Source organism: Castor canadensis, chromosome X, assembly GCF_047511655.1.
Source record: "Castor canadensis chromosome X, mCasCan1.hap1v2, whole genome shotgun sequence".
Taxonomy (NCBI): Eukaryota; Metazoa; Chordata; class Mammalia; order Rodentia; family Castoridae; genus Castor; species Castor canadensis.
Window position 1 is genome coordinate 123,708,299 of NC_133405.1, and position 20,179 is coordinate 123,728,477.

The 20,179-nt window shown below is 39.3% G+C and overlaps 1 protein-coding gene across 2 annotated transcripts in view; it reads right to left on the reverse strand.

The window, feature by feature from the left end:
- The window catches only part of Mbtps2 (membrane bound transcription factor peptidase, site 2), a 45,045-nt gene extending 28,050 nt beyond the window's left edge, over positions 1–16,995 (reverse strand). For both annotated transcript variants that reach the window (XM_074064081.1, XM_020175984.2), the window contains exons 1-4: positions 16,787–16,995; positions 13,255–13,403; positions 7,817–8,033; positions 1,507–1,610 (exon numbers count right to left, since the gene is read on the reverse strand). In XM_074064081.1, coding sequence (XP_073920182.1) covers positions 1,507–1,610; positions 7,817–8,033; positions 13,255–13,403; positions 16,787–16,861 — 545 coding nt within the window. In that variant the 5' untranslated portion in view covers positions 16,862–16,995. The remainder of the gene's footprint in view (positions 1–1,506; positions 1,611–7,816; positions 8,034–13,254; positions 13,404–16,786) is intronic.
- Positions 16,996–20,179: the final 3,184 nt, after the last annotated feature.

Sequence of the window (20,179 nt, forward strand, 5' to 3'; positions counted from 1 at the left end):
GTCATGTTAGACACTCCCTGCCTAGCACGTAATGGTGAACATTTTTACAGTTTAGTATGAACTATTTTCAGAGGATATAGGCAAATATAATTCAAGTAAATTGTCTAAATACTTCTATTAGTCTTAGCAATTACAAATAATGATGTAGATTTATCTTGAGTGTATTTCCATTGAGTCATTATTAAGATAAGTATGTTTAAAAACGTGTAATGGTCAGATAGTCCTCAAGAGAATTATTTATCAGGTCAGGACCTCACGCTTGCTAGGCAGGCACTCTTACCGCTTGAGCCACTCCGCCAGCCCAATAATGTCATTTAAAAAAATATGGACATTATATTTAATAGTCTCATAAGACAAAACAGCTACTCTAAAAAAGCTATCATATTAATATATTGTGCTGTCACTTTATACTAAATATATATGACAACTATATAATTCTTTTTTTTGGTTCTGGGGTTTGAACTCAGGGTCCACACTTTGAGCCATTCCACTGGCCTTTTTTTGTGATATGTTTTTTTCAAAATAGGGTCTCATGAACTATTTGCCCTGGCTGGCTTCAAACCACAATCCTCCTGATCTCTGCCTCCTGTATAGCTAGGATTACAGGTGTGGCCACTGGTTATAATTCACTTTTTGTTGGAAATGGATTTTATTAAAAAGTTACCCAAGTTATTTCACAATTAAACTTAATAAAATGTTTCTATATGTAAAGGCTAAAAACATAAAAGCAACAGTGAAAGATTTAAAAAAAAAAGGGTAGCTGCGTTTTTAAACCAGTAATGCACACTCCTGTGTAACAGTATATGCCGTCAAGATGAAAGCTTACTGCCTGTAAATAGACCCTTGTTCATAAGCAACTGGAAAACAGTAAGAGAATAAATCCTCTCTTCTAAAACAGTGGTTTGATTTTTCTCTGGCCCATGCACCCAAATGATAAAATACATTCTTGTCAGTCTGTTTCTGATCATGGCAGTAATTATCAGTGGGGTGGCTGGGAACTTGTGATATTCCTTGTGCCCTTTCCATCACAAGTAGCAGGTATAAAGAAAGTACTAAGGTGGATGTGGTGGCACACACCTGTGAGCCCAGCACTAGGGAGGCTGAGGCAGGAGATTGTAAGTTCGAGGCCAGCCTTGACTACATACTAAGAGCCCTCCACACCCCTGATAAAAAGAAAGTACTAAAGTGGAGGGAGGGCCAACCCAATGATGAGTAAAAAAGATCAGCTTTCAAAACTGGATCAAAATGCTTGAAGCACCAGAAGGCTCTGACCATGCTGGCAAAAAGCAAAGGACAGAAAGACTCAGAGAACAGATGTGCATATGATTAATTGAGCATATTCGTCAATATAATATTTTTTTCTATAAAATAGAAACTAACTGAAAGTAATAGATGATGGGTATACACTGGGCAGTAGCCACATAAAGGAAAATAGTTATCAATTTTAACAATAAACTATTAAATGAAACTCTATGTAGCAGAAAAGAAAAAGGCAGATATCATTACCTAATAGCTGCTATCCCATGTCCAATTTCATGTACAACACCACTAATGAGGACTGCAGCGAAGAAGTAGGTCAGCTGATTGACAGGTAAATTTATACCAGGAACCTGTTCATAGACACAAAATGGCAGTAATTATCAGTGGTGGTAGCAAGGGTGTCCCATTGGGTACCAAGAAACATGATGTTCACTCTGTATTTAAACCTCTAAACTCAACATTTTACACAACAAAAATAATATGACCATTAATAATTCATTTCTCCATTTCTATCATAAAAAGCAAAACCACCAGTTTTTTTTTAATGAGGCAGTTTCTCTGGAATGAACAAGCACAACACCAATCTAAAGAGATTAGGAAACTCTAGGTTAAAAAGTTACAACTTTGGCATTCAGAAGTCTTCACCATGGGAAAGAATGAGGAAGCCCAGCAGAGTGCCAGGGAGTGCAGGGTGACAATGAAGCATGCAGCAGCTGATCTATCCTTAAAGGCTGGGTACTCAAATTGAGAATTCTTAGTCCTTCTTCTGAATTGTTACCGCAAGGTTCCAAGAACTTATGTTGAGTAATAGAGGACGCACCCCAAGTCACTAAATTTCATTTTAATATTCTCAAGCTAGGGACAGTTGGCAAGGAAAACTACTGTAATAAAGCACCTGATTGTTGTGGGAGCACCATGCCCTTCATTCCTTTTATTCTATCAGTTTGTCTATCACATTGGTTAGAAAAACAGTACCAAAGAGCCACATATTAAATTTGAAATTTAATGTAGAAATGAAGGCATTTGGAACATACAGTCATATTATGGACATATAAAGAAGCAGCAGAGGTCTTGCAGTCATGTGCTTCTAAGATGGTGTGTATGTAAATATCAATCGATGCATACACAAGGGAAGTTTGGTACTGTAAAGGCTGCATAGTAAAATTCTCTCAGATAGTCAATAGTCTGCATAAGAAAGGCAGGACAGTAAAACAGATACAATGGGGGTGTACTTGTGGGAGAGGGGAGAGTATAGGAGATTAAGTTGAGGGTATGGTTGGTGGACTTCACTCCCTATACTTTTATGAAACAGAACAAAGAAACCTTTTGCAATTGCTTTATTTAAGTGGGGAGGGTAAGGGGTTGATGGGGAGAGATGGTGGAGGCGACCTAATGAACATACAATGTAAGCCTATTCAGAATTGTTGCAATGAATCCCCCGTGTACAATGAATATGTCCTAATAGAAATGAAAAAAAGAGTCTTCATATGAGGTAAATAATCACTCTCAAGTTATAACATCTGTTAAGAGAGTCTAGGCATGGCTCAAATGGTAGAGCACCTGCTTAGCAAACTCACAAGCCCTGAGTTCAAACCTCAGTACCATTATAAAAAATTTCTATAATTTACATACTAATCATCTATTTCTCATAGTCCAGGAGTTGGGATCCAAAACATCCTTCTGGGGGAAAATTCCATCTCTCATTTATTATTATTTTATATTAATTTAAAGTGTTGAAAGCAGGAAAACTCAAAATCTATAATCCTGCTTACTCTGCAAACAACAAAAAATTCTCAATGCTCTGTCATGTACTTTTACTTAAAAACTTTTCATGAGTATTTCCTAGTTCAACAATGGTTTTCTGGCTTTTTTTCTTTTTTGAGACAGGGTCTTGCTATGTTGCCCAGGCTGGCCTCAACCTCACTATGTAGCCCAGGGCAGAGTGGATCTTGAGATTCTCCTGCCTCAACCTCCCTAGTGCTGCTATTACAGGCATATGCCACCCCACCTGGCTCAACATGATTTTTAATAGCCACATTGTGCATTGTGTTCTACAGAATGGATTGCTGGGCATTTAATTATTTAAAAGTTTCTGCTTTTATGATAGCTATTTGGATACACATACCCAACTATTTGGGGGAATAAATTCTTAAATGAGCATAGTTGTTACAAGCCTAAGCTTTGGGTTCAAGGTCCCAGTTCTATCTCTAACTAGATAAATGACTTTGAGGAAGTTGTCAGATCATGCTTGTTCAACACTTCAAGTTCCTTATCATTAAAATGGAAATAAACACATTTGTGTAAAAGGGTAATTTTGAGAATTAAATGAGCAAGTAATGCTTAAATTATGTCTCACAGAGGTAATAAATTCTATTGTTGCAGAAAATTTCAAGGATTTTGACACATAATAATAAAGCTATTCCTCAAAAACAGATCCTTCTTTAATTTTAGGCAAGTTCATTTTATTCAAATCTGTAATTTAACTTAAATTTTCTTCAATCATTAGTAAAGCTAAACTTTCCTTCTGCTTTGGTCTGTTTTTTGGTCTTTGTGAATTGTCTACTTATAACATGCACTTTTTTTCTCCTAAAATATTTGTTTTTTCCTTACTGATCTGTAAAATCACTTCAAATATCAGTATTGGTCCCTTGTAGTACACATCACAAATGTACTCCCCAGTTTGTTTGCCTTGTAATCTTATTTTGCTTTCAGTTTTTGATATATAAAATTTTGGGCAGTCAAATCTAACAACAGTCATCATTTCCTGCAACACCAAAAGTGAACTTGAATGTAAACTATGCACTCTGGATGAGGATGACCTACCAGTATAGGCGTAACAAATGCACCTCTGTTGATGGCAGTGGAGGCTGTGCCTGTGTAGGGGTGGGAAGTGTACGGGAAATCTCTGTACTTTTCTTTTGATAAACTATGAACCCAAAACTGCTCTAAAAAATAACATCTTTAGAAGTTAAAAACAAATAAGAATAAAAGTACTGTTCCATAAAAATATAGTTCTGACATTAGTTTGATGTCTTTCTCATTCTGTGTTCATATAAACAATAACCTTATTTTTCTTTTTCAAGGACTTTTATGATTCAAAGTTTTAATTCTAACTCTATCAGAATTTATTTTGGGGCTGTAAAGCAGAGGAGTTTCACTTTAGAAATCAAAGAGGAGACTCATAAAATGTTGCTTGGATCATTTTCTAAATTCCAGTGATGACAAATGTTCTTTCTCTGGTTATGACACTAGTTTTCATAATCATTCTTTTTTTTTTTGTGGCACTGGGGCTTGAACTCAGGGCCTTCACCTTGAGCCACTACACCAGCCTTTTTGTGATGGGTATTTTTGAGATAGGGTGTCATGAACTATTTGCCCAGGCTGGCTTCAAACTGCGATCCCTCTGACTCTGCCTCCTGAGTAGCTAGGATTACAGGTGTGAGCCGCCACTGGCACCCAGCATAATCATCATTCTTAATGTGTAGATAGTATCTCATTATCTGGAATTCTTTTTACTCAGACCCTACTGAGCAACTTTTTTTCAAAAATATCAGTGTCTCTTCTTCTTTATATCTGCTCCATTCCCGTGACAGCAGGCATCTGTTCAGCTCAGTAGTTTTCCTGTCTGACTGTGCTCTAAGTTTGTGTACTTAAGATTAATTCTCATATATTCCCTTTGTCTCACAAAATATCCTGATTACCTTACCTTTACTTCAAATAAATCAACAAGCCTGATCCAATAGGGTACTTGTTCTTTCTTTTTATTATCTTCAGGATGTAATAATGAGTGAGATAAAGTAAGAATTTCATTGTGTGACTATACCAACAGATGGTAGGTCTTATTTGCTGGCAACTGTACAAGATTGTCCATCTGTCTCTGCCAAGATCACACAGGGTATTAAATGTACCAGAATACTGAACATAGAATACTCTCAACAACACAGAGTGCCAGGGTTGTGGGAATTAATACTGAACAGGGCTGGAAGGAATTATAGAGTAAACAGAAAATATGTCCTTTAAGCTACAAGGGTTTATATCAAAGTCAGAAGATATAACATTCTTAAAATTATTAGAGGGACTACTGATTTTTAATGGTTCCAAAGCTCAGTTTGCCCTACAGTTAGTGTTTTTGTGAACACTATGAATGAAACTGAAAAGCAAAGAGAAGAAATAATTACTTGTCTACGTAACATTTTGTCATTCTTCTAGCAGACAGATATTTCAATTATCATATTTCCTTCACACCAGTTATCTTCCCTCCTATCCTCTTCTTGGTGAACAATAACTAGTCGTGTAATTGAAAGTCACCCTAAATTCTTCCTTTTCTCTTTGGCCTCACATTCAATTAATCACTAGACCTGAGAACTTCACTCCAAAAGATCACTCAAATTCATCCCCTTCGTTCTCCTTGCCACTAATTTAGTTTAGATCCTTACCATTCCTAATGGGAATTATTCCAGCTGCCCTCTCATTTTTGGTCTAGTCAACACTGACTCATTTTGCACATTACTGTTATCTGCAGGTAAAACATCCTAGAATGACTCTTTATAACCTAGATCCAACCTCTATCTCCCATCTTCTCTCCTACCTACCATCCAGTTCACTTGCCAACACTCCTACTCATCATTTCACCATTTATCTCCTAGGCACAGGTTGAGATTACATACACCTCCTTGAAGAATTATTTGTCTTTCTTAAGAGAAGTGCAGCATAACGTGTAGATTCTATGGTTAGCAACAAGGGATCCACTATTTACTAGCTGTGACCACAAGCAAGTGACTTAATGTCTTCATGCCTTGATTTTCTCATTTGTAAGTCAGAGAGAACACCAATACTTTGTTTTTTTGCAAGAATAAAACAAAACAGGTACAAAAACCTGACATAGGAAGCAGTGGCTGTTAATTAGATTGTATTACTACTATGATCATTCCCTCTGCCTTTCAATGTTATATTGTTCTATTACTGGGCTGTTCAATTCCTATCTTCCTTTTCCAGGTTAAGTGGAGTCTCCTCATTCTTCTGTTGAAGCTCTCCCTTTATTCTCTTCCCAGTGCTAGGCACACCTTGCACTCCTCTATGTTCCTGCAGCACCCTGTATGATGTTCAATTGTAGCACAATCATAGCAGCTCTCCTTCTAGACTAAAAGGCTCATAAGTGCTAGGAATGGATTTTGTTCCCCACATAAGGAGGACCCAGCATGAGGCCAGTAGGCAGAATATATTCAGTATATGTTTGCTGAAGAAATACGTCATTTCTTCTGCAGCCTCACTTGGTGAATCTTTTTAACACCTAAGAAATAAGTATGACTATTCTATATTGCTCTCCATAAATGACTTCTAAATCTTCCCATAATGACCCAGTCTAGCAGAAGTCACAAAGACACAAGTTTTTTTCTTTTAAACTGTTCCTAATCCTTAAACAGACCATTCCATTAATAAGAATATGATTAAAAACATAACATTGATGAGTCATGGAATGGGAACTATAAATGTAAAAATGTGAAATAAAAGTGAAACAATGTCAAGGCCCCTTCTAAACTCTGGTGACATGAAAAGATAAAGTATAGGTCTACATGTATGCTTTAAATTGAAAATTATTTTAAATAGCTTACAATCAAAGAAGCAAACTCAGCATATTATTTTTTACATTAAGAAATGAAGCTGGGTACTGGTAGCTCACGTCTGTAATCCTAGCTATTTGAGAGGCTGAGATCAGGAGGATCATGGTTGGAGGCCAGCCTGGAGACACAATTCACAAGACCCCATCTCTGGAATAAGCAGAGCAAAATGGACTGGAGGTATGGCTCAAGTGGTAGAGCACCCACTTTGCAAGCACAAAGCCCTGGATTCAAACCTCAGTCCCACCAAAAAAAAAAAAAATTAAGAAAGAAGTCATAGTGACCATTCAGAAAGGTCTTATGCTTATTTTTTTTTGTGGTGCTAGGGATTGAACCCAGGGCCTAGCACATGACAGGCAAATGATCTACTGCTGATCTACACCTCTAGTCCCCAGTCTTTAACCTTTAATTAAAAGGATATTGTTAGACTCTAAAAGCCATGAAAATGACAGGGAAACACTGCATAGGATTAAAATGAAATGTATGAGCTGGTGGAGTGGCTCAAGCTGTAGAGCACCTGCCTAGCAAGTGTGAGGCCTTGAGTTCAAACTCCAGTACTACCAAAGTAAATAAATAAATAAAAATAGCAATGCGTAAAATGAAATTTATTTATAAATTTTAGAGATTTAAATCAGCATGCTTACTTCTTAAAAGTGACAGTCATTTCATATCTTATGAAGACAATAGGAATTAAACTGAACATCAGTACTAATGCTGAAGTATCTTGGGGCTGATTATTCTTTGGTACTACCACTATCACACCAAATACTGCAACAATTCCTGCTAATTACCTGCTAATTTTTTTTCAAGCAAATACTTTGAAAAAATGTAAGACTTTTATTTTCATGTTTATACTATGTATAGTAGTTATACTAGCCAGAAAAAAAGTTTTATCTACATTTCAACAAAGTCATTTAAAGCAAAAAGAAGGTACTTACCACAACTTGTAACACTTGTTCATTGTGAAGAGAGGAGGAGGAGGAAGAGGAAGAGGAAGAAGAAGAGGAAGAGGAAGAGGAAGAGGAGGAGGAAGAGGAGGAAGAATAAGAGGGAGAGTCAGCCATCATCTGTGCCAAAGTCTGCATCAGTGTTTTCCCAAGGAGAAAGAAAGAGCTAAACATGGCAATTACGCCAAACACCATTCCAAAATTGAACCTGTCAAAAGGAAAAAAATCCTGTAAATGTGTAATTCTTTATAATGACTGGACTAATAATTTATTGACCAGATATACTTCATAGCTTTAATGGCCAAAAGTTTCTTTTTCCTATCTGAATATTAAATATTTGACTGAAACATGACATGTTTCTTTAAGCAGTTCTAATAAATTATAATTCTTTGGTACCCAAAGAAGCTGAATATCATTCCCAACTAAAAAGTGTGTTTCTTCTCATGTATTTTCTCATTTATAGAACACTTACTAGAACATCCTATTCTAATACAGTTAGGAAAGCTCTTGACATTGTAGACATTCATTTTTATCTATCTGTTGTACGATCTGCATCCTATTTTAGCTATATTGTGTGAATGAGTTTAAATATTAACATGGTAAAATTTAATAGCAGTTTCTTTCTTCAGTTGTTTTAATAATTAGAATTGCTTTTCTGTAGGCTGAATGTGGTAGTACATACCTGTAACCCCAGCTACATGGGGTGGCAGAGATCAGGAGGAACATGACTCAAGGCCAGCCAAGACAAAGAGTTAGCAAGACCCTATCACGAAAACAAACAGAGTATGGGGCAAAAGTGTGAGACCCTCTCTGAAAAACAAACTAAAAGCAAAAGGACTGGGCATGGTTCATGTGGCAGAGAACTTGCCTGACAAGCATAAGGCCCTAAATTCAATCTTCAGTACCACCAAAAAGAACAAGAAAAATAGAAGAATTACTCTTCTATAGTTGGGAATAATCTGCTACATATTCTAACTTTTTAATAAGTTGTGTTTTTAAGGAACTTGTACATTTTATTTAAATTGTCTACTTATGGTTATAGAATTTTTCCTAGTAGTCTCATTATTTTAAATCTCCATTGAGAATTCCAAGATGGTGGCTAGAGGTAGGAAGCAGAAAGCGACCCTCCTATAGTGAAATCTTGGAGAGACGCTGGAGACACACTTTGCAGGCATAATCACCAAGAAAAGGCATAACTTTGACCCCTCCACATCTCCAGCTGGTGCAGAGAATCTCCACTCCACGTTAAACAGAGAAACGAGGAGGGCCCCCGGGGCCGCCAGTGGCCAGCGCCCATATGGCTTGGGAAGACGCGGACCAGGTGAGCTTAGCGGTACCGTGGTAGCCCCACAGACAAGCCTGGGCCAGAGCAGCATAGCCCCCTGGACAGACTGACCTCCACCCGGGAAAAAAAAAAGAGAAACTGAGTAATAAGCAATAAGAACAGTTAAGACACGCCGGAAAGAGGATGGGGCCCCCTGTGCGCTGAAGATTGGGGGAAGGGAATCCTTCCTGGGACTGTAAATAAACAAGCTGGGCGGGCCAGAGAGGCTCTGGCAGGAGCTGGGCGCTTGCCCAGCAACCAGGAGCAGGGAAGCTTGTGAGAGGAGGGAAGACCCACTTCCCACGTGAACTGTAAACAAACATGGCGGCCAGCAGGAGCAGCAGCACCGCCCAGTAAGCAGGAGCAGGAAAGCTTCTGAAAGTGGCAGTGGGAAGAAAACTTCAGAGGAGAGGGGGGAAGACCCACCTCCCACATGAACTGTAAATAAACACGCAGGCCTGACAACGCGGGGCAGTGTCACCTTTCCCAGTGCTTGGAAAGGGGAAAGCCTGTAGCAGAGGCCCCCCGCACAGGAGAACTCTGAGCAAACAAAGCCTGTGGGACCAGGTGAGTGCTAGCTCACCCCAGAGATCTGCATAAATAACACCGCCAGCTACAGGCTGAGAGCAGCAGGCAGGCAAGCCACAGTTGCAGATACCACTCTCAGAACTGCCTTCAGATGCTTTTTTTTTCTTTTTCTCCCTACCTTTGATGAGAGAACAACCGAATTACACCTGCAAGCCGAAAAACTTACTGAAACTGTATTGCATTTGAACTGGGGACACTTGGTGGGGCTTTTGTGTGTGTGTGTGTGTGTGTGTGTGTGTGTGTGTGTGTGTGTGTGAGTGTGTAGTTTTGTTCTACTTTATGCATCCCCTTTGATGAGACAACTACAGAACAACATCTGAGGCACCAACTCCAGGACTGGAGATTGAGATGGACATCCAAATTATTAAGACTGAAACTTCATTGCATATAAACTTGGAAGTTTTTTGTTTTTTGTTTTTTAATTTTCTATTTTCCATTTTATTTTAATTCATTTTTATATATAGATATTACTTTCATTTACTTATTTTTTATTTTTTTATCTTTGATTTTCAATCCTCTCTGTCTCTCTAATGTCTGTTCAGCTTACTGTCGATTAGTACACTAACACTCCCTGTTTATACCTTTGAAACTCTCTTGTCTGATACCTTGTTCTGCTTTCTCCCTCTTGTCTGTATATTTGTTTTCCCCTTTTCTTTAACTTCTTGCTTTCCATCTCAGCTCACTCTTCCATTCTAAATATTACCATTGTTATTATTACAAGCTAGAAAATACTTAATTGCACACAGTACAGGGACAGTAACAACACCAAGGACAATGACGGGAAGACAGAAAAAACAGGGAAACCAGTTTCCCCACAGCAAAAAATTAGTACAGGAACCAGAGGGGAATGAAGAGAGCAGAAACTCAGATCCAGACTCCAACAAAATGAAGATAAACTATTCCAAAGGACCCAATGAAGCCCACAAGAATAATTTAAAAGAAGACATACTAAAAGTACTCAATGAGAATTTTATAGAGATGATACTGGACAGGGTCAACCAAAATGTACAGGAGACACTCAAGAAACTCCAAGACAATAAAAATAGAGAATTTGAAAAAGCAAAAGAAGAAATAAAGGAAACCATAGAAGCACTGTATAAACACCAAAGTGAAAGAGAGAACACAATGAATAAATGGATAAATGAACTCAGGACAAAAACAGACAAAAATAAAGAAGAAAACTGCCAGGATATGGAAAACCTCAGAAAAAAGAACGAAACAGAACTGCAAAACAAAACGAAAGGCCAATCCAGCAGAATAGAACAAACAGAAGACAGAATCTCAGAACTTGAAGATGAAATGGTAATTAAAGGAAAAACCGAAGAACTATTAATTAAACAACTCAAGACCTGTGAAAAGAAAATGCAAGAACTCACTGACTCCATCAAAAGACCAAACTTGAGAATCATGGGCATCGAAGAAGGAGAAGAGGTGCAAGTGAAGGGAATACGTAATATATTCAATAAAATAATAACGGAAAATTTCCCAAATCTAGAGAAAGATATTCCCATACAAATGCAAGAGGCCTCCAGGACACCAAACAGACCAGATCAAAATAGAACTACTCCACGACATATCATCATTAAAACAACAAGTTCAGAAACTAAGGAAAGAATATTGAAGGCTGTAAGAGAGAAAAAACAAGTAACATACAAAGGTAAACCCATCAAAATCACAGCAGACTTCTCAACAGAAACATTAAAAGCAAGAAGAGCATGGGGTGAGATCTTCCGGGCACTGAATGAAAATAACTTCAACCCCAGGATACTCTACCCAGCAAAGCTATCATTCAAAATAGATGGAGCAATAAAAGTCTTCCACGATAAGCAGAAACTAAAACAATATGTGACCACAAAGCCACCATTACAAAAGATTCTGCAAGGGATCCTGCACACAGAAAGTGACACCCAACTTAACCATGAAAAGGCAGGCAGCACCAAACCACAGGATAAGAAAAAGCAAGACAATAGAGAGTAACATCAAGTTAGGTACACACAATCAAACCTTCAAACAACTAAGACAACTAAATGGCAGGAATCACCACATACCTATCAGTACTAACGCTTAATGTTAATGGACTTAATTCACCCATCAAAAGACACCATTTGACAAAATGGATTAAAAAAGAAGATCCAACAATTTGTTGCTTACAGGAGACTCATCTCACCGACAGAAATAAGCATATGCTTAGGATGAAAGGCTGGAAGAAGATTTACCAAGCCAATGGCCCCCGAAAACAAGCAGGAGTAGCAATACTTATCTCTGACAAAGTAGACGTCAAACCTACATTGATCAAACGAGATAAAGAAGGACATTCCATACTAATAAAAGGGGAAATAGACCAAAAGGAAATAATAATCATCAATCTGTACGCACCCAATGTCAACGCACCCAATTTCATCAAACATACCCTGAAAGACCTAAAAGCATATATAAACGCCAACACAGTGGTTGTGGGAGCGGGAGGGGGCGGAGTGGGTGGTAAGGGAGGGGGTGGGGGCAGGGGGGAGAAATGAACCAAGCCTTGTATGCACATATGAATAATAAAAGAAAAATGAAAAAAAAATCTCTATTGAACCTGTAATAATGTCCTCTTTTCAATTCTGATTTTTAGTTACTATGTTTTTTTTCTTTTTAAATCTTTTCAATGAACCAACTTTTGGCTTTGTTGATTTTCATTACTATATACTTTTTACTTTGCTGATTTCTGTTCTTTATTATTTCCTTTTTTTACTTTATATGCCTTGATTGCCTATTGCATTTTCTGCTCTTTGATGCTTTGTTTACACACTTACACACACACACACACACACACACACACACACAGAGAAACAGAGAGAGAGAGAGAGAGAGAGAAAGAGACTGACTCTCACTATGGAGCCCAGACTGTCCTCAAATTCACAGTCTCTCTGCCTCATCTCTTCTAGTGCTGGAATTATAGGCATGAACAATCATGCCTGGCTTGGGGGTACATTTCTTTTTTCAATACTAGGGTTTGAACTTAGGGCCTCACACTTGCTAGGCAGTTGTTCTATCACTTCAGCCACTCCACTAGCCCTTTTTTGTGTTGGATATTTTGGAAATGGGGGTCTCACAAACTATTTGCCTGAGGCTGGCTCAAACCATGATCCTCCTGATCTCTGCCTCCTGACTATCTAGGATTATAGGTGTGAGCCACTGGCATCTGGCTTGGAGCTATATTTTTAACAAAGAAGGAATTTAGACCACGAAATCCACCATCCCCACATTCTCTCAACTACAGAACCTGTAGCTGGGTATCCCAGAGATCATAGTAAACCCCAAACAAATAAAACACCTTAAGTCATTTGATTTTTAATCTAAGAAAAGCATAATGATATAAAAAACCAAAAAGCTGTATGAGAAAACCAAAAAGCTTTTCTAGTGTCAATATTTAAGAACTTAGTATATCAAAACATGATGGAAATGGTTAATTTAACAAGCTATCTCCGATGATTACAATGTCTAATTTAAGTCAAAAAGGGAAAATGAAGAGTACCATTGGTAAAGCATCCTTGCTTTCCGCCGTCCCCAACTGTAAAAGGCACGATTGAAGACTGCAGTTTGCCATCTTATGTGAAAAGGGGAGATGCTCAATCCATTGTTTTCCAGCCAGTCTTCATAAGAATGCTTAAAATAGACAGACGACTAAAAGAGAGAGAAGTTTCACATAACTCAAACTTGAACAATTTATAACACCTAAGAAAACAGAAAAGAAGCATTTTCTTCTTCTTTTTTTGGGGGGCGGGGGCAGTATGGGGTTTGAACTCAGGGCCTAAACCTCAAGCCACTCCACCAGCCCTTTTTTGTGATTTTTTTTTTTGAGATAGGGTCACACAAACTATTTGCTTCAAACTCCGATCCTCCTGTTCTCTGCCTCCTGGGTAGCTAGGATTACCAGCAAGAGCCACAGGCACCTGGCTAAGAAGTATTTTCTGTAAGAAATCAAATGCTGATTGGTCAAAGGTCAAATGTTTATACTCTTAATTAAAGCTTCACCTTCATTCTTCAAAGTATTAAAGTTCTCTAGACTAGCTGGGCTGCTAGGGTTAGTGATTGGTAAACCACAGCCTATAGGCCAAATCTGGACTATAGCCTGTGTTTGTGCTGTTTGTGAGCTAACAATAGTTTTTTTTTTCATTTTTAAGGGATTATAACAAAAGGCACAAAAACAAGAATATGAAATAGAGACCCTGTATGGGCCATAAAGTCTAAAATACTCAACTGTTCTGGCACTATACAAAAAGCTTTCTGACCTCTGCTTAGAACCATGTTGTCCAATAGAAATACATGAGTCACAAATGCAAGCCACGTATGTAATTTTAAATTGGTTAGTAACCAAATTTTAAAAAGGAAACACAAACATTCGTTTACATATATTTTAACCCCAAATTTCCAAAATATAATTTCAACATGTAATCAATATTAAAAAATTGAGATACTTGACGCTGGTGGAGTGGCTCAAGTGATAGAGCTCCTGCTTAGCAAGTGTGAGGTCCTGAGTTCAAACCCCAGTGCCACCAAAAAAAATCGATACTTAATAGGGCACAGTGGCTCACACTTGTAATACTAGCTATTTGGGAGGCTGAGATTGGGAGGATTGTGGTTCGAGATCAGCCTGGGCAAAGAATTCGTGAGACCCCATCTCAACCAAAAGCTGGGCGCAGTGATGTGTACCTATCATCCTAGTGAAGGTCTGAAGTCTAAAATAGGATAGAGTGCCTGTCTAACAAGCTCAAAACCCTAAGTGCAAACCCAAGTATAGCCCTCCCCCCCCATTTAAGAGACTTTTGTTTTAATTCTTTGAAATCTGGTGTCAGTGTTACAGCACGTCTATTCAGACTAGCTCTATTTCAAATGCTTATTAGCCCCATTTAGCTAATAACTACCATACAGGATAGCACAGATTATCTGGTTGGCACAGAAAGAAAAAGGGTCTTGTGTTATCATTTTAAAGACCCTCCCTCCAACCAATTCAGCAGAAGTTTGAATCAGTGCTTTGTCTTCTTGTGAACAAGTCTTATGTTAGGTCAACTTTGATCACGTAAAAGTACAAAACTTACATAAAGCCGTCTTGGTGTTGATAATATCTCAAGTTCCCCAGCAGTTGTGGGGATAGCTGCTTAAACACAGCCACAGCAAGAGTTTTTATCTTTAGGGAAGTCCTTGGCTAATGTAGGTCTGTGGATAACATAAGGCAGTGTTATGTACCTGACAGTTACAGTAAACACTGTAAGTATTGTTACAATTCATGTCCACCTATGTGCGAAACTTGTTTTTCCTAGAAGGCTATTTGAGTCCTAGTATCGTCATAAAAAATGACCTGAGGCTGAACTCTGGTATCTGTTTGCTTTTGGATCTGTACTGGTCTCTGCTCTCCATCTTTTAAAACCTGCTTGTTTTACAGAACTTGAAAAGGACTGAGTGACACACCCCTCCTGCAGATGTGTATGGTGGAAATGCTAGAAAACCAAGGATGGAACAGCAGACTAAGCTGCAAGTGAGAAGCTAGAGGTACAGGCTCCTAAAAGTCAAGGTATCTCCATTGCCCAGGCAGAAACTCTGTGTAAGTGTTAGTGTTTTGGCTCAGGGATTAGTACTCTCACAGGGAGCTTGGTGCTGCCACTGAAATTAAAGTGTCTTTGTGATCACCTCACACCCTTGACTAGGGACTAACTGTACAGGTTTGATGAGTTTTTTTTATTTTGGATGTTTTCACATAAACAATGAAATCACTGTGGCCTGTACTGCTTATGACATACTAAGCCTTGTGCCAAGTTCTTTACAGAAGTGCTTCTCAAACACAAATGTGCAGAGGAATCACTTGGGAATCTCATTAAGGTGCAGATGCTGATTCTGTAGGTCAGTGGTGCAGCCTGAGATTCTCTTTCTGACAAGCTCTCAAATCATGAAAATGTTGGTCCTCAAACCTCAGGGTTTATGTAGATGCTCTTGTATAATCCTCTTCATAATCTCAGGAGACCCTTCCTATTATTATCCCTATTTAAAGATGAGAAGCCAAGGCACACGTAGTAATTTGCCCAAGGTCACAAAGGCTAGCAAGTGGGGGAGCCCAGGCCTCTTGAGGATTACATTGTACACCATCTTGTTCTTTGCAAGTTTAAATACAAAGAATCACATTACTGTTTCATTTCATTATTATAGATAAGATACACAACACTAGAGCATTGTATTTAAAACAGTATTCGTAACATTAAGGTTTTACTATTCATAAATGGATTTTTTATTAAGAATTGAGAACATATGGTCTTATTCCTCACATCTTGTTACCCCCACCCCTCTTAATATTCCATTCCAAAAGGTTGCTTAAAGCATGTGGTCAGACAACTGTTCCTCATTTCTTGCTACCTTTCCCAAATAACTGGACTGTGCACCCAGGGTTTGTGTGGCTAGTGTGAAGAAAGGAGCGCAGGGTGCAAATCAGAATTCGAGTAGTCTAAATCCTTTACTTCAGAGAATGACGTCTGTGGATCAGCTGCATCGGCAGCAGTTGGGAAATGGTTAGAAATACAGAATCTTAGGCTTCGCTCCAGATCTGCTGAACAAAAATCTACATTCTAACCAGAACCCCACATAATCGTACCCACTTTCGAGTTTGAGACCAGTGGTTTAAATCACGACTTGATTTTGATTCATTCCAATACCAGAGTCTCTAGAGTGTCGTAATCTTGAAACAAGTCCTAAGCGGACGTCTTACTTTCTTTCCTTCCTGATACACTGTCTCAGGAGCCCATCACCGGCACCTCCCGGGCACGTTCCAAAGGCTTCGGGTAACATCGCCCGCAATGCGGCAGCCGCGCGGGCCGCCACACCCCTCCCGCAGCCAGCCCGGCTTTATTTACTCCACGGGTGCAGATGCGCCACGCGGAAGGCCGCACGTGGGAACCGGCAGTGCGGCGTCCAGCCCCGGCGGCGCTTGGCAAAGGAAGAGAAAAGGCCTCGGGCGACATAGGACCTTGCGCTCCGGCCATGGGCACCGTCGGCTTGGGCCTTAGGCCCGAGGCCCTCACCTTCAGCACTAAGTCGGTCAGGTAGACGGCAGTCCAACCACCCACCACCACCACCAGCAGCGAAACAGGAATCATCGCGGCAGCGGAGAGAAGGCGAGCCCCGGCGTCCTCCTCCCTGCGATACGCAAAAAGCCGACCGCGCGGCGCTTTACAGCCCCAGCATCCGCGCAGGAACCAAGTTGCCACCGGTTCCTTTGCTCTGGGGCGGACGTTTCTCTCCGGACCCTTCCGGTGAGGACACCCGGGTGGACTTGCGAGTACCGGAAAATGGTGTAGGGGCTTATTTTTTGTAACGCTCGAGTGCCGGCGTGCAGGTGCTGTTTTGCTTTGTCTGCAAACCATCTAGTGATTCCCTGGGCTTTGGCCCTCCCTGCTGTCTGCTCTCCCTTCTGACTGGTTCTGATATGGGGTTTACTGTTCCTTTTAATTTAACAAGGATTTGGGGTCATCTGAAGTACTTATCGTAGCTATCCCTTTTAAGTTAATGACGTTTATTTTTACTGAAGTATAGTTTATATACATGGAAATCATAATACAGTTCTCAATTTTCTATTTCGATGAGTTTTGATAACGAATATGTCCGTGTACCCTAATCAAAATGAACATTTTCATCTCAGGAATTTTCTTCTCCCTTGCCGCTCCCCTCCCCAGCCCCGCTCCTCCCACCCTAACCCCGCCGCGGTCCCGTTCTTCTTTCTTTAACTTGTATAAATAGAAATATTTGCATAAGATTCCCATGTCATTTATGTCTGGCTTATTTCACCTCACGTATCTTTGGGATTTGTGCGTGTTGATTAAATTTTTTCCCCAATGTCTTTCATTATAAAATTTGAGATTGGTACTACTTGTTAAAAATTGCAACTCTGAACTTTTGCACCTATTTTTATGTTGACCTATACCTGAATGTACATTGAACTAGAGCAATGGTTCTCATCTTTGGTCACACATTAGGATAACAACAGGCTTTCAAAGTCCCAATGCTCATTCTGTAGCCTAGACCAATTAAATCAGCTCAGTGGGACCCAATGCATATGTACTTTTAAAGCCCCAGGTCACTGCACTGTGCAGGTAAGGTTGAGAACCACGGAACTAGATAATCTAATGGGAAGAAAAATATATATATATTTATTGAGTGTTTTCCTGCTTTTTAATTTTTTTTTCGTTTTTTGTTTACAGTGCCGTGACCCAGGACCTGGAGCAAGCTAGCAAGGAAAGTGCTCTACCACTGAGCTACAGTGCACAGTCTTTTTAAAAAATTTTTTGTTAGGATATATTTATTACACGGGGGTGGGGGAATGCATAGTGACAATTCCGATTAGACTTGTATTGTACATTATTTGCATTGCCCCCATCATCTCTCCCCTCCCTGCCCCACTTAAAGCAACTGCAAGAGGTTTCTTAGTTCTGTTTTATATAGGTGTATGAAGTCCATCCACTACATACCATCATCTTAATCTCCTTCCTTCACCCTCCCCCTCCCACTAGCACACCCCCCCACACTGTACCTATTTTACAGTCCTGGTTTTCGTTATTAATATTTAAGTTGATGTTCAAAAGGGTGTCTCAATGTATGCCCACTGTGGGTGTGCTTTACTTTGGTCTGTTCAACCCCTTCCATTACTCTCCCTTACCCTTTTGCCTCCCACTTCCCCATTTTTCAACAGTTTTCAATACACATCCTTATATCCTCTACCTTCACATCTTATGTTATGCGATATTACTGATGCTCTATCATTCTCTGTTACTTTCCCTAAATTCCATAGAGTAGTTCTACTGTTACAACCATGTTCTACATCTGAGTTTGTATATGATCATGCTTGTTTTGTGTATATGTTTATCTTTGTGTCTGTCTTCCATGTGTGAGAGAAAATATGCAGCTTTTGTGTTTCTGATCCTGGCTAACGTCACTTAACGTGATGTCCTCCAATTGCATCCATTTACCTTCAAACCACGTTGTTATTCATTATGACTGACTAATACTCCATTGTGTATATATACCACAATTTCTTGATCATTCATCAGTTGTAGGGCACCTGGGTTGTTTCCAAAGCTTGGCTATTGTGAATAGTGCTGCAGTGAACATCGGTGTACAGGTGTCTCTACTGTATCTTGTCTTATGTTCCTTTGGGTAGATGTCCAGGAGAGATATCACTGGATCAAATAGCAGATTTATCTCTAGTTTTTTGATGAATCTCCATACTGCTTTCCATAGTAGTTGTACTAATTTGCATTCCCACCAGTAGTGTATAAGGTTCCTGTTTTGCCATATTCTCGCCAGCATTTGTTGTTATTGCCCTTGATTATGGCCATTCCAACTGGGGTGAGATGAAATCTAAGTGTTGTTTTGACTTGCATCTCTTTTATAACCAGAGAAGTTGAACACTTCTTAATGTATTTACTGGCTATTTGTACCTCTTCCTTTGAGAATTCCCTGTTTAATTCATGTGCCCATTTCTTCATGGGAGTGTTGATTTTTTGGGGGCTGCATTTTTTGAGTTCCCTGTAGATTCTGGATATTAGTCCCTTATCAGATGAGTAGCTGGCAAAGATTTTCTCCCATTTTGTGGGCTGTCTCTTGAATCTGGTGACTGTTTCCTTTGCTGTGCAGAAGCTCTTTAGTTTGATGCAGTCCCAGTTCTTCATTGTTTCTCTTAGATGCTGAGCCTTTTGAGTTCTGTTTAGGAAGTCATTCCCTATGCCTGTCTGTTCTAGTATATTTCCTACTGCTTTCTGGAGTTGTTTCAAGCCTTATATTAAGGTCTTTTATCTACTTTGAGTTGATTTTGGAACAGGGTGAAAGACAGGGATCTAGTTTCAGTCTTCTACACGTGGATATCCAGTTTTCCCAGCAGCATTTGTTGAAGAGGCTGTCTTTTTTCCACCGTGTGTTTTGGGCTCTTTTGTTGAAGATCAGTTGACTATAGATGCATGGGTTTATGTCTGGATCTTCTATTCTGATCCATTGGTCTGCCTGTCTGTTTTCGTGCCAATACCATGCTGTTTTTATTGTTATGGATCTGTAGTATAGTTTGAAGTCGGGTATTGTGATGCCTCCAGCATTGGATTTTTTGCTCAGAATTGCTTTGGCTATTTGGGGTCTTTTGTGTTTTCATATGTATCTCACAATTGTTTTTTCTAATGTCGTTGGAATTTTGACAGGGATTACATTGAACATGTAGATTGCTTTTGGTAGTATGGCCATTTTCACAATATTGATTCTACCAATCCACGAGCATGGAAGGTCTTTCCATCTTCTGTTGTCTTCTTTGATTTCTCTCTTCGGTGGTTTATAGTTTTCATTAAAAAGGTCTTTGGTTTCTGTTATTGAATTTATTCCAAGGTACTTTATTGTTTTTGAGGCTGTTGTAGATGGGATTGTTTCCCTGATTTCTT